This window comes from Punica granatum, chromosome 4, assembly GCF_007655135.1.
Source record: "Punica granatum isolate Tunisia-2019 chromosome 4, ASM765513v2, whole genome shotgun sequence".
NCBI classification, from domain to species: domain Eukaryota; kingdom Viridiplantae; phylum Streptophyta; class Magnoliopsida; order Myrtales; family Lythraceae; genus Punica; species Punica granatum.
Genome location: NC_045130.1, coordinates 27,507,049 through 27,529,310, shown reverse-complemented (window position 1 = coordinate 27,529,310; position 22,262 = coordinate 27,507,049). Strand labels below are relative to the sequence as shown.

General features: G+C 36.5%; 1 protein-coding gene and 1 long non-coding RNA gene across 3 annotated transcripts; both read left to right on the top strand.

Moving 5' to 3' along the window:
- The first annotated feature begins 2,316 nt into the window (after positions 1-2,316).
- LOC116203100 (spindle and kinetochore-associated protein 1 homolog) lies at positions 2,317-6,071 on the top strand. Of its 2 annotated transcripts, XM_031534763.1 has the most exons (10): positions 2,317-2,517; positions 2,626-2,750; positions 3,199-3,314; positions 3,422-3,500; positions 3,741-3,808; positions 4,188-4,293; positions 4,377-4,406; positions 4,732-4,845; positions 5,306-5,409; positions 5,576-6,071. In XM_031534763.1, exons 1-9 carry the CDS (start codon positions 2,421-2,423, stop codon positions 5,381-5,383), a joined length of 813 nt encoding a protein of 270 aa, XP_031390623.1. In that variant the 5' UTR covers positions 2,317-2,420; the 3' UTR covers positions 5,384-5,409; positions 5,576-6,071. The 2 variants fall into 2 exon arrangements, with proteins under 2 accessions (XP_031390623.1, XP_031390622.1); XM_031534762.1 differs by lacking the exon at positions 5,576-6,071 and having other exon boundaries at positions 2,318-2,517; positions 5,306-5,521.
- A 4,885-nt stretch (positions 6,072-10,956) lies between these two features.
- LOC116202660 lies at positions 10,957-15,974 on the top strand. The gene is made up of 2 exons (XR_004156112.1): positions 10,957-14,115; positions 14,334-15,974. It is a non-coding gene; the product is annotated as an uncharacterized LOC116202660 (long non-coding RNA).
- Positions 15,975-22,262: the final 6,288 nt, after the last annotated feature.

Below are 22,262 nucleotides of genomic sequence, written 5' to 3'. Positions count from 1 at the left end.
TCTTCCTTCACGACTTTGCCTTCTTTTCCTCCTGTCATCTTCATCCCTTTGGAGGACTTCCTAGAACTTCATCATTAGACCGTCCTTCCTTTAATTCTTTGGACACCAATTCCATCAGGGGCTCTTTTTCTTCTCCTCTATTTGGTCGTTGGCTCGACTGCCCTCCAGCTTCCTAAAGCCGCTGCTGTCATTTCTTCTCGACCGTTGAGCTGTTGTGCCCCTCTTACGAGTTACTTGATGTGCTACTTTGCTTCCATGCTGCTCGTCGATGTTGTGTCATCCTCTCTTGAGCTTCCTGAGCTGTTGCTGATGTCACCTTGCAACTGTTGAGGTCATCCTTGAGCTTGCTGAAACATTTTGTTGTTGTTCATGCTTCCCGAGCTCCCTGAGCTTGCTTCTCATTCCTGTTGAGCCTCTCCTCGAGCTTGCAGTGAATGTTATTGCCCTGCCTCATTCTCGTTGCTGTGCTGCTGGTGTCCTTCCCTCGAGTTTCCTGAGCTCTCCTTGAGCTACTACTCTTTTACTTGTCCAAGCTTCTTCAAGCTACTGAACTGCTGGTGTTCTCGACCACCTATAGCTCATTACCGCGGTTTGTTACTGCCCATCTTCACTGCAGAGCCTTGCATCTCTCTTTCCTCTTCCCGTGTAGATTGTTGTAGCTCGTTGCTGCTGTTCCTCCGTCCAGTGCTTCCTTGAGCTCCCTACTGTGTTTTGTTGCTACTGCTCGGCCTCTCTCCAAGCTCCTTGAGATGTTATCGTACTGATCAGTCGCTGAGTGTAAAATACCACTTGTCTCAACATTGAGGAGCCTTTGGACAACTCGTTCCAATCTTGGTTTGAAGGATTTTTGAAGCTTTACGGGCTCCTTATAACACCGGCTTTGGAAAGAAGACACACATACAAGCCAGCCTAAGCACAGCATAGACCACCACACCCCTCAACTCAAAACACAACTTACCTATGTTCCATCCCATTCTTCAACTTATCCTTGGGTTCTTCTTGACAGCAGCCATCATCACTAAGGACGATTAGCTGCCCCTCTCACAAGCATCCTCAACAGTTGCTACCTATCTCGAACCTCCCTGAGCTCCTTGACGCCATAGTTGTGGCCCAGGCCCTCTTTACGTCTTGAAACCGATGTGCTGTGAAGTAGAGTCAGTGGAACTGGAGGAGCTGGGAAGCAAAGTCGTGAAGGAGGAGGAGGAGGAGGAGGAAGAAGGAGTTCAACGGTGTGCTAGATCGGGAAATAAAATGCTGATTCGTATTAGATCGTGACAATTTTTAAAAACGTACTAGGAAATAAAAATAAGGTAAAAATTGTGCTTTATAAGGCTATTTTCCCTAGATCTCCACGAACCCCGGTGGCACATGGAGTAGGTAGTCACACTGACGACACTCCAGCAAATTAGTGGCAGAAAAATTTCCATAAAGTTGTCAAAAATTACATCACATGTTGTTGCCTCTATTAGGAGGCTGAATTCTGCAAAAACTGTCAAATGAAATAACATTACACATGATCCAAACATAATCTTACAGAAATGTTTTCAAACCAGACTCAGGCATCGAACCGGCCTCTTTGCCGAGTTATGGTTCAACCAGTCAACCACCGGTTCAACTTTTTTTTTATATTTATTTTCATTAAATTTTACGGACTTAAAAAATAAATGAAAAGTCACAAATAATAACCATTTTTTCCATCGGGAGCTGACTCCTTCGCTAGCATATGCCCCATGTTTGGATCATTCTTTGGCCGCACAGATTGCGAAGAAGGTTCAATGGGATTTTGAGAAGATAGTGTAGCTATCTCTTGAGAATAAGAAGAAGACATGAGAAGTGTTTAAAGAAAAAAAAATGGAGATGGCATATGAATTTGAAATTGTGAACAACGTTTTACTTTAGGCCTTAGTTTGGTTGTTTCTCTTTTAGTTCGTACAATTTAAGTTTAGAATAATAATGCTATGGCAATTTGAATTTCAATTGAAAGGAAACATCAGAATGTGGTTTTTGCAATGTAAAGAGTGAAAGATTACAAATTCAAGATTTTAGTTTCTAATTTTACTAGCAAAAAATTAAGGCAGGAAAAGATTTTTCAACTGTGCGTCAATCGGGTTGATAGGGTCAACCGGTTTCGGCCGATTTTTCAACTTAACTGGGTTTTTGCAAAACCCGGCTCGGACAAGGCAATGGGTCGTGGGCCAACCGGTCGGGCCGGGCCGGGTTTAACAGTGCAGCCACTTTCGGTACACTCACTCGGCATCAAAAGCAAAAATCGGATGGAAATCGAATTCAACCAAAATCTTGCCGCCAAAAATTAAAGGAGAAAATCGAAATTCCCCCAAAGGGGAAAAAAAAAAAAAAGTTTGAAAGTTCTCTCCATTTCATCTCCACAGCACATCGGACAGAAAGACAGACAGACGGAGATGGAAGCGAAGAGAGCCGGAGCTTCACTGGACTCCCTCGTCTCTTCCTTCAATGCTCGGATCGCAGAGCTTCAGGAGCTCGTCATTGCCCGCAACAGTGAGTGACCTTCTTCACGCCCTGCTCCTCATCCGTCCTTCCTTTCTCATCGTCTCGCTTGGCTTGTACTTCCGTCTGAGTCGACGATTGATCTATCTATGTTGGCAGTGTACCCGGGGAGCAGCGTCGCCGACCTCTCAGCAGTGGATGCTGCGTTGAAGGCCATGGAGCTCCAGGTGCAAGCCATTAAGGACCGATTGCGGGAGGAGACCGAAGCCATCCCCAAAGCTAAGGTCTATATGTTTGCCAGCCTAGGTTTTTTTTTTTGGGTGGTTTGATAATCGTGACTGGAATTCTTTGCTTGCGAGGTCATGGTTGTTAGTAGATTTGGTGTGATCCAGATGGCATCGACCATGATACTGCTCGTTGGCTGCTTTTTCGGCCAGAAAATCGGTTAGGTTTACGATCATAGGGCCACTGTAGAAATGAAGGCTGACCTATTGACTATTTCTTGGCGAGAGACGACTGATGAATAGTAGACGGATGTATGACATTAGTGAGGAAGTGGAAAATGGACTTTACAGTGCTCAAAATGCCTGAATTTTCATTGCAATTCGTGATTATTTTCAAGGGGATCTTTTGTGATCTTGATTGTTAAGCTTTCAAGAGTTAGTGTCATCTTGCTTCCTCCGTTACTTTTCATTTTTAATTAACCGATTGAAGTTGTACTTGAGACTGCAGAAGTTGATCGAGGCATCATTAAAGCAGCAGAAGAAATTGCAGAGCATGTGTGTTCATGTCCCTTCTCATTTGCCTGAGAGAATGGCACCCCTAAACTCTTCATATGCAGATGAATGGTGCAGATCTCTCATCAATCACTTTTGTTGATTATGATTAGCTTCTTATCGTTTTATCACTATGAGTAGCAACATGATGTGTACATAAGAGGAGTTTTGGATTTTAGCTTGCAGGCGCCAGCTTTTAAACATGATCCTGCTCATGGGAATCTGAAAACTGAAGATGAACCTGTTCCGATGCCTAAGGTAAATGCATTGTACTGATGAATGAACAGCCTGAGTGAATGATTTGTAATTGAGGGCATGGCATGATAAATGAATTTTGAAATACAACCAGCTAGTCCATTTGCTGCACAGCAGACAAAATGTGATTTTACAAGCTGAAGCTTGAACTGTTGGTAGAGAACTTCTTTTGCTTGCAGAGTTTATGTGTGTCGACTAGGATTAAATAACAATGCCCTTTTGTGATTAGTTTGTCTTTTCCAGGAAAAAAAAGGGCGCGCTTCTCCTCCATTGTGGTATATTACCTCAGATGAGCTTGATACCTTGTCCTCGTAAGTGATTAGATCCTTCAATCTCTTCCTATCCAATCTGCTGGTGGAATGGACTCGTGATGCTTTTTGTGTAGGCACTATCTCTGATTGACTATAATTTCATAGTTCACTAATGAGCGAGGACACTACAAATCAGCTGCTGGAGTTGGAATTTTCTTCCTTTTTTTTTTTTGGCTGCTTTAAATGTTATTAGCCCAGAATCTCTGGGTTTCTGGACAATACTATTCAAACTCCAGCAATTCAATCACTCTTCTTCTTCTTCCTTTTTTTTTTTTGTTCATCTTTCAAAGCCGGAGAGGACTTGGAGGGTTTGTTGAAGTTTCAAAATATCATACTTGATTTCAATATTTTTTTCTGATCAAACTGCTCCAATCTGCAGCTACATGAGAGGAAGGCTCACTGTAGACAGAGTAAATGCTGCTATCAATGACATGGCTGCTTATGCCGAAGCAAATGCTCAACTTATTTATGCACCAAAAAAGAAGGTATTGCCTTATTTACTCATTTTGGTTTCAAGCTCTTCAAATCCTTATTTGCTTGTATCCTGACTGCACACCATATTTTGAAGGTGGGAGAAAATCATTGGGAAAAGGCCCTGGTAAGTGAGTTTCCCTCGACATATCTCACAAGTTTGTTCTAGTATTGTGATTGAATTACCTTTGAAAGATCTCATAAGTTTGTTTAGGTACTCTGATATTTTCAATGTAGGCTTTGACCTTACTGAGTTTCACAGATGCTCATATAACATAAATTGTAATCAACTGGAGAGGAGCTCATAAAACATGTGAAATTGTGATTAATAGGGATAATGATGTAAAATATATGATTGGATGTCAAAGTAGGGCAGCTGATTTGTTTCGTCATCCCCATTGTTTTCAACTTAAGGTTCAACAAACTTCTCTCCTCTTTCATCATGACTGCAGGAATTGAGAGATATTGCCATGACAGAATCAATTAAGGGAAAGCACTTTTTCCTCGAAACTGACATGAAAGGACCAACCCTGAAGCTTGATAACACCGGAAAAGCTATACTGACTGTGAGTCATCATTTCTTCATATTTTCCAGCTCCAAAGCCCTTTTTGGTGATCAACGCTCAATTCTAAAGCTTAATTTATGTCCAAACTACTCTTATAGCATACCTTGGTGCAATAAAAACTTGTTGGCACTAAGAATCGTTTACATGCAATTTTTGAATTGTTTTAAAATTCTGAACTCTTCATGTATATTCCATAGAAAGCATTCACTTTGTTGGTGCGGTTACCACATCCACCAATTCTAAGCTGTTTCCAAATCTCTCCCCTCTGCGCCATTATCTATGCCTCATCACCACTTTCATTGTAGAGCCATTTTTCTGTTTTTCTAAGTTAGACACCAATATAGTCGAAATCGGTTTGACATTTACTATTTAAACAACCCTCAATATTAGAGACTTGATGTCAGGATAAGTGGAGGTGTTAAGTTTGTCTCATGAGTTTTGCTAATCTCATGCTTTGTAGGTTCTACGACACCTGGGCCGCATAACTGAGACTAGAGCTGGTCATCATCGTGTCATCATACTACTGAAGCCTCATTGAATGTGTTCATATGCAAGCTACTCCTTGTAATGTTACTGTTTCTTTGTGAAAATTGTTTAGACTAATCAATTCATGTGGTACCATGAACTTTTTAGTTTTTGCTTGATTAATTCATGTTATATTGTTTAGATTGATTGATACTGTTTTGTTCTTTCTCCTGCTATGTTCTTGGCCTGTGGATTCCCCTTTTAGTCCCATCTGCCCCAAATTCTGCCCCTGCCAGTGACAGCTTCTTATGGTAGCAGCTGCTAATGATAAGTGCAGTAGAAGATGTGATGATAAAATGACTTCTAGTGGAACTGTTGCACATGCTCATTCACGGGGAAATGTCCTTTGTTTAAAGGAAGAGATTCGGGGTTGGGGAGGGGTATTGCAGTCGGCTACCTCCAAGAGAGGAGGGGCTAAATTCGATTGGGGGCTCCCTCCCACCCAAAGCGAGCTTGCAGGCGAGCTGAGGGTTCTTCAGCATCCCCTTTTGTGGGGAGCCGGTGGCTACAGGCTGGCAAGGAGGGATGCCATTCTCACCCCCTCCTTCTCCGTTGGTCTTTTGTAATTTTCTTTCTTTTTTTTTTGAATTTAAAATAATAATAATTTGAAGTGCCTTGTCAGTATTATTGGTCTCGTAGCGCCCAATTGGTCGTCACATTAGCAAAAACAAAAGTGGTTAGAGTATTCTTATAAAAGGAGGGGGATGTGACCCTTTTTTAACTAAACGTTGAGGGATGTACACGAAATTTATCCTATCATATAATCCAAATGCTGCGCAAGCACGACTAACTAATTATTTATTAAAGTTCAATTCTGATTAAAAATTGGTGCCATTGCGTCCAAATAGAGTGGCATCTAAAATCTATACTATATATAAGCATGAAGTGTTTTTTTAATTTTTATTATTTCAAAAATACTCATGTATTTTGGTGACTTATCATTGCACATTTTCAGATTTGTTATTTTTGATTGCATACTTTTATAATGTTTATATTTGAGTTCTTTCTCTTTTTCATTGATTTTTTACATTTTTTTTCTGTCATCCATTTCAACCGAGTAGGTCCTATCATAGGTATGTTTATTCTATTTATCTCATATCAATTTATAATTTTAAAATTTCACTATATTATATGTTCGTTACCCTGTGATTTCACACAGTCTTTGTATCTTGCACCATTTCTTGCTATCAAAGGCAAAAGTAATATTATGAGGTGTTTCTCAAACTTTTCTTCCCATTTTGTCCTTACTTAAATAATGATATTACAAATTTGCTGCTTTGCATTAACAAAACCAAATTCGTTCTTAAAATCATCATACCTTTTGATAAATGCCCATTCATTTAAACGGTACAAGCGAAACAACTGTTAAAACAACATTTCAAGAGACCATTGCATCTCATATGGCTAAATATAATTCATACAACACTTAATTCTTTATTTTATTAGAAAATTATATCTTTTTTTAGTATAACAAAAAATAAATAAATTCAGCAAAAAAAGAAAGTTATAATTTAATAAGAAGATAAATTTAATAGTTAATCATGCATAGATAAATTCAATCATCATATACTATTTCATATTTGGAAAGTATGAGGTGTTTTTTCTATTTTTCTTTCCATTTTTCCCTTACTTAAATAATGATATTGCAAATTTACCGCTTTAAATTAACAAAACAAATTAATTCTTGAAATCATCGTACCTTTTGGTAAATATCCATTCATTCAAACAATACAAGTGAAATAACATTTCAAACAATATTTCAAGAGATCCTTACATCTCCTGGGGCTAAATGTAATTCATACAACACTTAATCTGTTATTTTTATTAAAAAAAATTATATCTTCTTTTGTACAACAAAAATAAAAATAAAAATAAAATTCAACAAAAAAAGAAAGCCATAATTTAATAAGAAGATAAATTTAATAATTAAATAAGTGTAGATAAATTCAATCATTAAATACTATTTTATATTTGGTGATTGTTATGTGATTATTCAAAAAGTTACATTTATTTATGCTATATATCCCTTCCAGATTTCAAATAAATATATGGAAAATTAATTTGAACTTCCTTCTCCCTCTAAGATTTTTTTCCTAGATAGTTCGTTAAGAAGTATTAAAAGATTCTTGATGTTGTTGCTCGAAAATCTCAATGGTCATGTTCTTATATTTCAAAAGGTATGTCATTTCTTACAAAAAAATCTATTCTCTTATAATTTATAGAGCGGAGGGGGGCAACTAACACCTTCCAACGACCTTGCTAGTGGCGGTAGTGCCCTTCAATGAACCACCATTGGCTTGATATGCCTTTTTCTTTTGTTCTTCGTTCCCATAAGTTTGCTCTTTATGTGTGTATATATAGTTGTTCTATTTTTTATTACAGATTTTAGATTTAACTTTGAAATTAAAAAATATTCAAAATATTGAAAATGCCTTAAGTAAATATTTACAAATGTATGAGTTTATACAAAAATAAACGTTTTGGTCTGAAATGAAAATGTTTCAAGCGTTTTTATTTATTTATACTTATCCAATGGAAATTGAGAAGAAATTAAAATTGTATTGCTTCATTTGGGACTGGATTTTAACTCTATTACAACTCCACTTCGATCCATTTATTCCAAATTCAACAACGTAATCATTACTATATTGTCTTTTTCTTCTATTTCACAATTAATTTTCACTCATTTTTCCTAATCATTATTACAATTAATTTTTTAGTAATAAAATCCTAAAAACCTACATGTGATTTACACTCAAAATAAGATTAGCAATAATTATTCATTACTTTCGAGATAATTTTTTACAAATAATTAGAATTATGAACAATTAGACAATTTTTTTTGTTATTTTATTTTTTTCTCATTTTTCTTTTACAGTGTTCAATTTTTTTGCTCTTGATTATCATGATTTTAACTCAACTTTCTACCAAGGCTTTTTTTTATATTAATTAATTTATTGCTTACCTTTTATTTTTATGTACTTTAAAATTTATTATATGTGCAATGCAATAAGAATATTAAATTAGTAATGTATTTAAAAATGAATATTTATTGCAATTTCTTCTTGATTAAACATTAGAATTAAATTTTTTTTCTTTTGTTTCAGTCAACTGCTTCATAAGTCCAACAAATATATAATAGTTTACTAATGTGCAATATATAAAGATAATAACTTCACTTCTTATATTAACCTTAATGTTTTAAGGTAAATCGACTTAATTCTTGCAAAAAAATTGAATTAAATTTTTTTATAATTTTTTATAATATAAATTATGTTTTATTTAAATAAAAATTATCAATATATATTAATGTTATTAAGTAATTCATATTTATTGATTTTTTATCTTTAAACCAACCAATAAGATTACTAATGCTGTTATATAATGAATTATATATTTTTAGAATGAAATCTATTTTTTTATTATATATTTTCTTGCATTTTATAAGTACTACGTCTTACCACTTAATTAAGAAATCTTTCACGTGCAACGCACATGTAAATTCATTAGTATATTAAATGAATGTAATATGAGAATTTGGCAAATCCTTGAGGGTGACAGCATAACTTGGGATCCAAAATATTAAAGTCAATGTTGTAAAAGGCTGTTGGAATTTAGACCAAGGGGTCAATTCATCCAACTACCGCTTACTTGGGCACTAATTAATCTCTCCATACCGATCAATCTATATATAATATATAATAGAAAAATGTAAAAGGAGGTTTAACGAGGTTGAGTGATGTTCATTTTATGATTAACAAGGTGGTACCATGTGTCAGATCTCATCTCTGTATTTATGCAAAATTCATTAATCTTCTCTACCCTCTTTAATGCATTAATAATTGGTGTACAAGTAATTAAATTAATTTGTAGGGATAATATATTTATATCAATTCAATTTACTAATATTATTTTCAGTTTTCAATTCTTGATTTAACAAGTAAAATTATGCTTACTAAAATATCTACGAACTTTTAAAAATTTCTATTAACTACACTTAAAAATATAAAGAAATAATACAAATGAATTGATCTAAGAATTCGTACAATTTAGTAATAAATATATCTTTTGAAATTCGATTAATTAAATTATTTTCTTTTTCAATTTTCATTTCTACAAATATTTAATTATATTTATTCAATTGTAATAGGGTTTTCAGTTTAAAAATGATAGGACACTATTTTTTAAAAAAGTTTTTCACACAAGTAATTACTTATATAATTGAATTTGTTAGGAGATTTGGAATATTAAAAAGCTATTACAAGTTCTATGTTAATATTAAATATTCTTAGAAATTAAAAATGATACTAAAAGAATTTATTTATTTAAAAGTTCATTAAATGAATGGAATAAACTTAGTCTCTCTTTTTATTAAATTTACTTATAATTGAAACATTTTAGTTCTATGAGTAACTTATTGTTGTATAAAGATATAAATGCAAATATCATCTGCAATTTCGATATATTGAAAATTAAGAGTTTTTTTTTAAATTAAAAGGTATTAGTTAATTACTTTAATTAAAATAATTTTATTCATGTGATTTTATTAACCTTATTTATAAATATAATATATATAAATTAATGCGAATAATATAGTTTTTACGTAAATAAGTATTCAATAGAGCAAATCTAATACGATGAATTTAACATTATCTGTATATCATTATTTTGGCGATTATCAATAAGTTAATTCTACAATTATTAACCAATCAATATTTTTACAGACTCTGTATATTAAATCATAAAAATTCTTGCCACGAATAATACTTTCACGCGACATGCGGGGGAAATTATCTTGTTATTGCTAAGTCTATCACTAATTCCAACTGGTCAAAAAGCAAAGCGGGACGAAGACAACCGTCGACCTTTATTATTTTCTGCAACAATGACCCTGGACACATCATCCTGCCCTTTATTCACTTCAATCGTGCCCTTTATTCACTTCAATTAAATCTTATTTGATCGGATCAACCTAAATAATGGGTTCAATGTCACATAAGATTAATTCAATGGCGATGAGTTTTCCATTATTAATTACTAAAACGAAAGAAACTCAACTTTCACCAGTTGACTTACTGAACCAATTTCAGGATTAAATTGTTTTATTTTTTGCAAATACCTAAATAAGTTTTTAAATTTTTTTAAGGTCATGAGATTTCCTCAACCTAATCTTTATTCGGGCATCGACTTAACCGTGATCACAAGATGTTTCCAACTAGTTTCGAAACCTTATTTAAGATGTAAGTGAAGCTTGACTATTGAAAGCTCAATTTGTTGTTCTCGTCCTCCTAATAAAATACAAAATGAAAAAAAGTCAAGTGTTCATACTTAATATCATGTGCATATATATATATATATGTGTGTGTATCTGGCAAATTCATGTATGAAGTCTTATTTTCTGTACTTATATTATTTAAATATAAGTATACGTGGTACCTGACTTGTCAACAAACAACTTGAACTTTCTAGGAAACTTCCAGGCGAAGCTGTTGGGTCTTTAGGATATGTTTATTTATTTTTGATATTCTCATTTCCTTGAAGCTCACGGAATAACATCATCGAACAAAATAAAAATCCTAGAAAACATGAAGCACAACACACGGTCCTTTCCCTATATATAGAGAGAGTACTGGATGATCATTGCGCAAATCATCAGTACTCGACTCTCATCACAGTTAGTACACACGACGTAAATATTGCTCTACGACTCGATAATTATTTCAAAGCTAGCTAAAGCGCGTAGATACTTTTGTCAAGTTCATAATACCCCCTATCTATGGCTTCATTGTCCGGCTTTGTGGTAGGTTGCTTCTCCGGGCATTCGAGCAGGGTCAAAAGTGAAGGAGATAACAAAGAACACGGCTCCTCTGAGAACAGCAACAGCTCAACCGAAAACAAAATGGTAGATCATCATCAAGTGGAAGGTCAATGTTCGAAGAGTAGCTCATCATCAACAAAGAGGAAATCTCCTCCTATCCCCGTCCCTTACTTCCCTGTGGGATCGAGATTATCCTTCTTGTAAGAGTCAATCGGGAACTTTTACTTTCCTTAGATCAATTGCATGCATGCTGTGGCATTGTGTATATTGAGGCCAGAGATCTGATGCTGCTATGTATGGTGTACAACTTATTCATGTCACAAGGGATGCGGTCTTTGTAGGGTGGTCAAGGGTAAAGTTTTTCCTCTATATGTACATCATATTGTTAACTCATTTACCTAGTTAAATCCTTTTTATTTTTCCTTTTTCCTTTTTCCTTCTGGAAAGCTATCTTCTTGAATTCCATTTCACTAGTTGGAATGCCGCCCGACACGTTAGTTTTGAAAAAGGGAGCACCAATTATGTTGAGAAATTTGGATCCAAAGTTGGACTGTGCAGTGGAACAAGATTGAAATGTCTTGACTTCCTGCCAAATGTTTATTAGTGATATGCTCTAGGTTCAGTTTATGTATTTGAATAATTCCTATTTATGATAATGACATTTATTCTATTATTTATATATTGTCTATGTTTATTAGAATAAGTACATAAGATATTTTATGAATGCTTCATTTTTAAAGAATTAAGAATATGAGTAATGGAGTAATTCGATAAAAATATCTTTAAACTGTTCACGATCCTAGGAGACTTGACTGGCCATTATCTCTCTGGATAGATTATCGCTCATATTTGTATCCATAATTAGTATAAAGATAATAATGAATATGGAGTAGTGAGTGTAAGCACCTCATTCCGACCAAGGCTACGATCATCGTTTGGGGAGCACATCAAATCAGAGAACCGACCAAGCACCTGAGAATTGCCCGTAAGAAGACGGACTATCAAGAACAAACAGATAAGTCCTCTATGCTAAGTACTTAATTTTAACTATCCGTCACTTTTTTCAAAATTGTACGAGTTAATAGATTTTTTACGGATCGAGCTCCAGTTGTAAGAATAATCTTGAATTGTAATCAATATAATTTTGTTGGATTGTATATCATAGGTTTAATATTTCAGCGGAAGCCACCTGCAAGTTAATGGGGAAGTTACTATCCTTGAAATACTTTCTTGGAAGCACCTTGCCCGCTATCCCAATCTTGACTTTCTGATATTTGTGATTTAAAGATTTTAAATTCATTACAACATCAGAAAATAATGTAATAATTTATTGTCGAAACCATAGATGTATATATTAGTTATTATACGTACTAGTTCTTGCCTCTTAATTTTAAATAACCAGTATAATTGTATCTTGAAACCCAAACTTAGAAAAAGAATTTTGATTTATGTAATTTGGGAAGAAAAGGGACGAAATTTCTGCAAGCAATGAATATCGGTCCCATTATTTGCATACAACATATTGATCTTTTATCCACGTGTTGCAATCTTTCAAATAACTATGTGCCTTCAGCTACAACAGTTCTAGATACAAGAATCATGATACGCTCGGTTTATGCAAATAATGCATCTTAGATTAAAACTTCAATTACATGGATTCGTTGATTTCGTACCATTTGACGTCTCCTGCATGTCGGATAATCGACATTTCTAGAGATAGGCATCAAGATACGCTTGGTTTAAGCAAATAATGCATCTTAGAATCAAAAATACACATTTCCCAAGTCAAATTTATAATATAATCTCATTTGTCATTTTCCACAATTAAAATCCAAATCAAAATCAAAATTACTTTAACTCTGAAACCAAACGCAACCATTATTTTTATCCTAAGATGCGTTATTCCCATGAACTGAGCATATCTCTCAATGCATGTACCTACAAATGTCGTTTATCCGACTAGCAAGACAAGTTGAATCGTACAGATTCAATTCCTGCGATGTAAGAATTTTTATTCCAAGATGCATCATTCACATAAACCGATCGTATCTCGATGCTTGTATCTATAGAAGTGTTGTTTATCGAACAAGCAGGAGAACTCGGATTGTACATATGCTCAAGGCACATAGTAATTTAATAGGCTGCAACCCGTAGGTAATTGTATGCGAAATTTTCATCCCCCAATCCTCCCAATTACAGGGGACAAAAGTTATAATTGCCTTAGTTTTACTAAGCTAAAGTTATTTCGACTAAGCAGCATGTAACCGTAATAAATATCGTGTACTAACCTTGTGCTGTATATGAAATATATAGCGTGTTTTTGTTTGACATAGTGCTATGTTGTTTGTCATCTTATAATCACTACATCGGAACTAAAAAAAGAGGGCTAGGTCTTAAGCTCTTATTGGATTGGACTAAAGCAAATATTATGAGATTCATTTGGTTATTAATTAGTGGGCTGGATCACTTTGGATAGCATGGATAAAGGCCTACTTAATCAAGGAAAGCAACTTTCGGCTTCTTGAACCTCCGAGCTACTGTTCATATGCTTGGAGGAAGATGTTAAAATTGAGGAATCTTGTATATCCCTTGATCAAACATTCAATTGGAGATGGGAGGAGTACTTGGCTTTTTGGCTGGATAATTGGCATCATTTGAGCCCTCTTTACTCTGTTCTGCAAGGTAGAGGAGTGAGTGGGACTGGTCTGGCTTTTCAAGCAAGGTGTCTGGTGTCGCTGAAGGTAGGAGTTGGAAATGGAAGGATAGCAGAACTGACCCTATGCTTATTATTCAGAGTGGTTTTCAACATATCTCCCCTGATGATAGTCGAGGGGATAGGATTGTCTGGTCTGGGAACTCCAGAGGCATCTATACAGTAGCTATTGCGTGGGATCAAATTCGAAGGAAGGGACCATCTGCTAATTGGTGTAAGCTGCTCTGGACTCAAGCCTACTATTCCCAGACATTTTTTTTTTGTTTCATGGTTGGCAGTTAAAAATAGGCTTGCTACCTATGATTGAAATTCTGAAATGGAATAGAGGGGATGAACTCTACGTGTGTGCTCTGTGGTTCTATGGAAGAAAGTAGGGATCACCCCTTTTTTGAATGCTCATTTCGTATGAGAGTATGGAGTTACTGCTTGCAGATGAATGGAGAAACAAGAAGTTGCAGTACGTGGTCAAATGAACTTGATTGGGCTATCAGGAATTACGAAGGCAGGTCACTTTCAAGCATAGTGGCAAGATTAGCTTGGAGAGCTCATATCTATTTTATTTGGAAGGCCAGGAATGACAGGATTTTTGCAGGCTTGGCTCCATCTGAAGAGACGGTCAAGGCTTGTATAAGGATGGCTGTCAAGTGCAGATTGCTTGGAATGCAAAATCTGCAGAGTAAGGTGGTTAGTTCTCAGCAAATCAAGTTGCTTGAATCTTGGGGCATAACTCAGTAAGTATTTTCAGTTTTGATCCTGTTGTTTTCTTTGGTTTGGGTGTTAGGCATCTGTTGATTTTTGGGGTCTGTGTACCTTCTCTTATTTTGGTCTGTGTACCAATTTTATGGGCCTCCGTGCCTATTTTGGTTGGGTCTGGGCGGCCTTTGAGCCTAGTGACCCATCTTTGATGGATTCGAGTTATTTGAGTTTAAATAAAGAGCAGCGCTAATTGGATCGAAAAAATGAATTTTACTTTGCCGTTCCTAGCATTGATTTGCATGGTCAATTGACTTAATGGAATTTAATATTCCTTTGATTTAACACCCAATGTATCTGCCCGTTCAAGGCAATTAAGTTCAGTTGATTTTCTTTTACTGTTTGAAGGGTTATTATTTTGTCTTATCAAAATATAAAGCTTTTCTATGCTATATACACGCATACACAGTGTACGAGTTTTTTTAGTATTGTGAGCTCAAAATTTAGTTGAATATTCATATTATTTATACAATATATTTTATATTATCTTGGGTTGGGTTCTAGTGAGGACGTTTCGTGTTTGCAGTCATGATTTCTCCTCGTGGGCATTGTATCTCAAGTTTGGCTAATTTCGTTGAAGTCGCGTTGCAATTTTGCGGGGAATTATCTGTCCTTAAGAGAATTTCCTAGAAACGTCTTGCCCACAATTGTATTTCGATTTAGATTTTCTTGTGATTTGCAGTTGTATTTTATTTTTAATTTTGATGTGTTATGTAAATATAATTTCTTGTAGTTGTGTGGTTTCCCATAAGTATTTGTATAAAATTTATTTTTGATATATTCTCCACATCTTGAAACTGTCCACAACACTTAGTCCCTGAATTTACTAATGCAGATGTTGATTTTATTGGTATACTTCAATGGCTCAAACCCTTACAAAATACCCCAAGGGCGATAACTCAATGTGAGATTTGAGAAATTTTATCTTTGCCTAAACTATAAAAAAAAAAAAATGTTCATCCATAGGTGAAGCGGGAATTTAAGGAATGGATTGATTGGTTTAGGAGAATGTTGAAGTGGCTTTATCTAGAGGTTAAAGAGAGATTCCTCCGGCTAAGGAATGAACTTAAGTGGCAGACGAGAAGACGATGGTCATATTCTGATCAAGAGGAAGACCTCTCCAATAAAATTTGTGGACTCTTGAGCATACAGCAAAGTCGACCTGTCGCCTTAAAACTCATCGCTTCTTGGGAGGCAATCCAAGTTTCTATCTTTTTTTCTAATTTTGGTTTGATTTTTATTTATTTATTTTTACTTTTAGTCTGTATTTAACGTATTTTTATGTGCCATTGCAGTTTCAAGAATTACATTTTGCGGCTTCCTATCAAGTGTATTATGACGTGTGTTCAATGATTCAATTAAGTAAAAGTGTGCTGAGGAGAAACGCTAATTTGACTGCCCTCCAATCCATCTCCACAAGTCTAGAGGTACTATCCGACTCCCATTACACCGAAACATCCATTCATTCATCGTCACTTGAGAATGCCTCTCAAGAGCAGTCCGCGTACTAAGAACCAACCCTTATCTGAAATTACATGACATCGTGGAATAACGGGGCATGGTGAGCCAATCAAAGATATAGAAATTGGACTAGTCTTCAAGCCATCAGCCAGCTAGGAATTGATCGTATATGTATTGTCAGCACCCAATTTTGGTCCATCAGCTCCAGAGGGGCAAAATCGTCATTTTTGTCACCCGTAAGGGAAGTATTTCCAATTAATTACTTGAGTATTCGCAATTTTTTTGGAAAAAAACAAATTTTCCTAATTTAACACCAATTTTATGATAATTCAAAGATAATGCTATTTGAGACGTTTTCGAATTTCGCGTACATTGACGTCAATTTTCAAAATTCGGAACAAAATTCGAGATTGAAAATAATTTTATTGCATAATATCGATCAACGAATTTTTCTGAGTACGATGGCGGTCTCGAATCATTTTTCCGACGTCCGATCAAGAAAACGGAATTTTCAATTTTGTACGCGCGTCGAATTCGAATTCGAATTTGAAAAAAAAAAAAAAGAGTCATGACTTATGACCGTTGACTCGAAGCCCCCAGGTTCCTGTTCTTCTTCTTCCTTCTTTCCTCTCAGCTTTTTTTCTTTCTTCTCTTTTTCTTCCTCCTTGCAGGGACGACCGAGCCCGTGACCGCGGCCGCGCCTCCTGACCCGAGCCCGCCACACGCTAACCTCTGCACACGCCAATGGATTTCGTGCACGCCGACTCTCTCTCTCTCTCGATTTTTTCGGAACAAAAAAACCGCGGCTCGGGATTTGGAAAACGGACGAACGAAAAAATCTCAGGGGCTCGCCGATTCTCTAAAACAAAAAGAAATCTTCACCTCAGGGGGGGCGGGACTGGCAGCAGAGAGAAAAAAAATCCCAGAGCTCGCTCATTCTCCTAAAGGAAAACCGGAAAAAAAAAAAAAAAAACGCGACTCGACCTCACACCCGAGACCCGGAGCTCGACCTCACGCCCGAAGACCCTCAGCTCGATTTTTCGCCGAGACCCACAGCTCGACCTCACGCCCCGAAGACTCCCAACTCGACTCCTCGCCGAGACCCACAGCTCGCCCACGAGAGACTCCCAGCTCGACTTTTCGCCGAGACCCGCAGCTCGCCCATGGCTGAAAAGTTTCCAGCTCCCTCGCCGAACCCGCAGCTTGAGTTCGTCCACGACTCGACCGCCCTCTCCTCGCCCACGACTCGGCCGGCCTCTCCTCGTCTTCACTTTTTTTTTTTTCTTCTAATCGGATCCGGATCTCCATTGAACAGACAGGCCCAGCCTAGAAGCCCAGCCCGGTCCGGTCCAGATCTCTGCGGCCCAGTCCAGTAGCTCAGCCCGGTCCTCCAGCAGCCCAGCCCGACTCAGCAGGGATCCAGCCCGGCCCAACCTAGCGACAGCCCATTAGCGTCAGCCCAGATCGGCCCAGTCCGAAGCCCAGCCCTGTTCAGCCCAATCCAATCCGGCCCAATCCTCCCTCAGCAGCCCAACTGCCCGGCGTTTTTATTTTTATTTTTATTTTTTCTATTTACAGAATCACCCCTCAACTTCCCGAACTAGGTAAATCCTCTACTTAGTAGCATGTTTAGGGCTCCATTCCTGAATGTTTATGTTTGCTTGGATGAATATGATGTGAAATGAGTGTTCTTGGGTCGCGTGGGTGATCGAATTTGTCCAGAACTCGATTTTACGAACTTTCTGTTTTGTCACATTTCAGTACATATGACGTATTTTATTTTTTAAGATCTACCCCGAATTTCAAAATTATTTTCAATCAAACCCCGATCATTTTATTATTTTCCAATCAGTCCTTGGATTTTTTCAGAATTTTTCCAAGAATCCCAAAGAACTTTTCAAATTGTTTCAGTTTAGTCCCGGGACTATTTTCACCCTTTTCAGATCTGCCCCGAACTTCAAAAATTCTTGTCAGTCAAGTCCCAGTCATTTTACTATTTTTCAATCAGTCCTGAAATTCCCATAATTTTTCAAGAATCCCCAGGAACTTTTCGAGTTGTTTCAGTTTAGTTCTGGAGCCATTTTTTTTGTTTTCAAATCAGTCCCGATTTTCAAATTCATTTCAAATAAGTCCTAGGATATTTTCAGTAAATTTTTTACATGGTCCCCATTTTTTAGAATTTTTAGATCGTTCCCCAATTTTTTTAGAATTTTCAAATCAGTCCCCAATTTTTTTTCAAAATTTTCAAATCAGTCCCTGCTCTTTTAAAATCGCTCAATTCAGTCCCTGGACATTTTCTAAAATATCCGGTCCTTTTCTACTTAGATCACCCACCGACAATGCATGTGTCCCATTTAAATATTTCATTTTTGTAATTATGTGACCATGTCGGAAATTAGAGTGTATCGGGCGGTCAACTAATGGCTATCTCGACGGCTCGAAATCCGTAGACTAAAGCATTCGGCAAGTTTTTTTTTAATTAACCTAAAATTCTACACACGGGATAATCGAGACGTTAAATTTGGCTAAATTAAGTCACTTGATTTCTTTAAATGGATTGCACGAATTGATTAATAATTTGTAATCGCGTCGACAGTTCAAGAACTGTTAGTCATGCTCTTTTCAAAATTCACAATTTCAAAAGCACCGAGATACGTACAACGTAATCTTGATTTTCATGCACACACATATTTACCGATTCAAGGGCATGATTATCGGTTCTTGTCCTGCCGTGATCCTAGCGTTGGTTTGTGCATAGAATTGGTCAAAACATGGGAAAACAAATTAATCACAAACTCGGCTTAAATCAAACATGGACAATAGTCGAATAGAGGGTTAGGTTTTGGGTTTTTAGGTGAAAATACTTTTAATCTGTAAAAGCCATATCGTCGCGATACAGAATAATCTAAAAATAACCCACTCATTCGAGACTTGACTATGGACATCATGTCTGTCGGGTCCGTTAAATGATGCCGAATGCTACATACCCTATCCATCATCCTATTTGTTTGTTTTAGGGTAGGATTTGTATGCCAAGATACTCCGGATAATAATTGATTAACTCACGTAAATTTTGCGATAACAAAATCTCATTGTTTGTTTATTTGCGCTTACTTGTTACATTTTTACACTTATTTGTTATACGGGTCGAGCCCGATCCTTTAGGATACGATTCACTGGGTCCAATACCCATAACCTTCGATCACGGGGTCCAATGCCCCCATACACCGAGTGCGTATTTAATTTAATTTTCAATTTTTTCCAAGATCATACGGTGAGCATGAGTGAAATAATGGCCGAACGCGAACCGACCGGGATTCAGTCATTGTAATTTATCTTTTATTTGAGAGAACAATGTAAGGGTTTTATGATGCATATTTATTCATGTAATAATCCCGGTCGGAGAGTGGACGGTTCAAGTGTCTATTCGAATTTACGGTGTCAAAACGCGTAAGATGAGCGGAACTTAATTAAGCGGTAATTAAATAAAAATGGCAAGCCTAGACAAGCTAGGGTACCGATAGGGCATGCGAGATATATGCTCGCATGTAACAGAACCCCCGAATTCGGAACCTCGGGTTTCGCAGACCATATGCCTTAGCAATTAGGTGTACCCCATACCCCTAGACCCGGGCAACTCACCGGCCCTTGACCTTCGGGTCGTAAATAGGTAGTGGCGACTCCTTCTCACGTGCGTCCGACGCGCGTCCCCGGGAAGGTGGACACTCCCAAGCCGCGTTGCATAGGCGCGCGCATGCGTGCCCCGACGAGACGAAATTCGGGTGCGCACATGTATTATTGATGTTGATTACGGTGATGTTCCATGCATACTATAGCAGTAGGACCATTAAAAAGTGACCATAGCAGTAGGAAGTAATTTTTGAGAAGGAAAAAGGATGACTATATCGGTTATATAATTATTAGTAAAACTTATTAACTAATTAATCGAGTAGATAGATGAATTTCTTGTATGAAAGTAGTAATACAATCCTCATCCAATATTCCATCCCAAAGAATAGAAGATGGGGATGATGAATAATTAATTGTCTCTTCCCCTTCCTCTTCCTTTCTTTGCTGGTATACTCCATAGCTGCTGCTCCTCCCATCATGTAACCCCTTATTTGTCCCAACGTCATTTAAGCCATTTTGGTTAAGTAAAATGCCTTGCTCCAGTTCAGCAACTCATTTATCACCACAAGTGATGCCTCTATCAACTACTATCATGGCGCTTCGTATCCAATGAAGTGCTCAAGATTAAGACCGATCGGTAAATACTCCAAAGTGAGACTGCTTAGATTTTTTTTTTCTTTTTTCTTCTTTTAATAACAGATATAAATATTTCACTAGAAGTCAACAACAGGTGCAACACAGAGCACATAAAAAAGGAGAGTCAGAATTGTTGTACAAAAGGCTATTGTGAGCATGACACAAAATCAATCGTGTCCAGAAACACGTATAGGCCCCCAAGTGTAATCCTGACTACACCAAAAGTATATATCCCTAAATCTCTCGAAGAAATTAACCTCAAGAGACTTGACATGATCAAATGCAGCCGCATGTGAATTACATCACTGCAGTCGTCTAAGACAAATGGTATGAACTAATAGCCACCCAAAATATATTCCAAATAATATGAATGCCCAGTTATATCTCCAAGAATTTGTATGCTTACGCTCAAAAGGTGCGTAATAACTTCTTATTAAGGAACGTACTGCAAAGTTTGAAATTAACTTTTTTAAGTTAATTTGAAGTGCAGGAAAGGCATGTTATCTCTTCCAGTGGCTAATCATTTCCGACTTTCATTGATATTTTGAGATGATGTCCTCTTTATTAACCGGATAGATGCCTATATATCTCTATGTGAACTCATGGAAGCATCGAACTCGGTGAAAGAGGAACGAATGAGATGTTGCTTGTCTTCGAGTCATTCATAATTGCAGTATAGACGAAGACATCTATTAGATCTGGGCCTACACTACATATCATCACATGTAGAAAGAGGAAGAATTTATTACCCAGTTACCGTAGTCTACACTCCGAATAAAAACAAACCTCCAGAAAGAAAAGGTTGGAACGGAGAAATTCCTCATCTGGCAATTCCTTCTTATCCCGAAGAAATGCTAATTTGACTCCACATTAATCCATTTTCACAAGTCTACAATCAATGTTCGTTCTAATACCAGTTGCCACTCCCTTTATATCCAAACATCCATTTCTTCATCATCATTTTGATGCCTCTGAAGAATATCCCGTAACTACCGAGAACCTACCATTTCTTACTTAAAACGACAACATGGAATAACCGGCCCGTACGTAGACTGGCGTAGCTTTTCGTTTAGCAACGAAGCAAACTCCATAAAAAGACAATAGAGAAAAAAGCCCTAAGGAAAGCTAAATTGAAAGAGATGCAATAATATGGAAGTTTCTTAAGAGAGGACAAGAGGGTTGACTTGGATTGGTCCTTCACTCTGATTAGTCATAAGTCAGTAATGTGGAATATATTAAGCTGTGTTCGAGGTTTCATCGATCCATCAGTTCCCATGCTTCAGGAGCTGGACAATCTGATGGGGATGAGAGAAGTACGTAAATTTTACGTCGATAAAGAGATAACTATAGCCGGGGAAGGATTATTAAGGTTAAAAAAGCATCATTTCTGAAGACGATGAAAAGGCCATAGACAAGATATTTGTTTGCAGTGAAACGATATATATCAGAACTGCTCAACTGAATTCGGACAAAACATCTGCTAGAAATAAAAAAGAGTAGCCATTTTTTTCACGAGAAAACTAGATAAAAACCCCATGTGTTGCACAGACGTTTACTAAGAAATTTAACGATAGAAATCTTGAATTATATCAAAACTTATTTATATTTTTAATTAATGTAAATTTTGATATATATATATATATATATAAATGACTAAAGGATTTTTAATTACTAAAGAAACAACTATAGTAAAACTGAAATAAAGATTTTATTAAAACAATGAATATCGAAAAAATTAGTTTGAAAAGAAATTAGTTTAAAGAATTCATTCTATAAATCAAAATTCAACCAAAGAATAAGAATAGATAAATAAACCTACCGAATTCGAAGGTCATAGAGAAAATATTTCCATTAAATTATGAAATAAGAATAAAAAAAGAA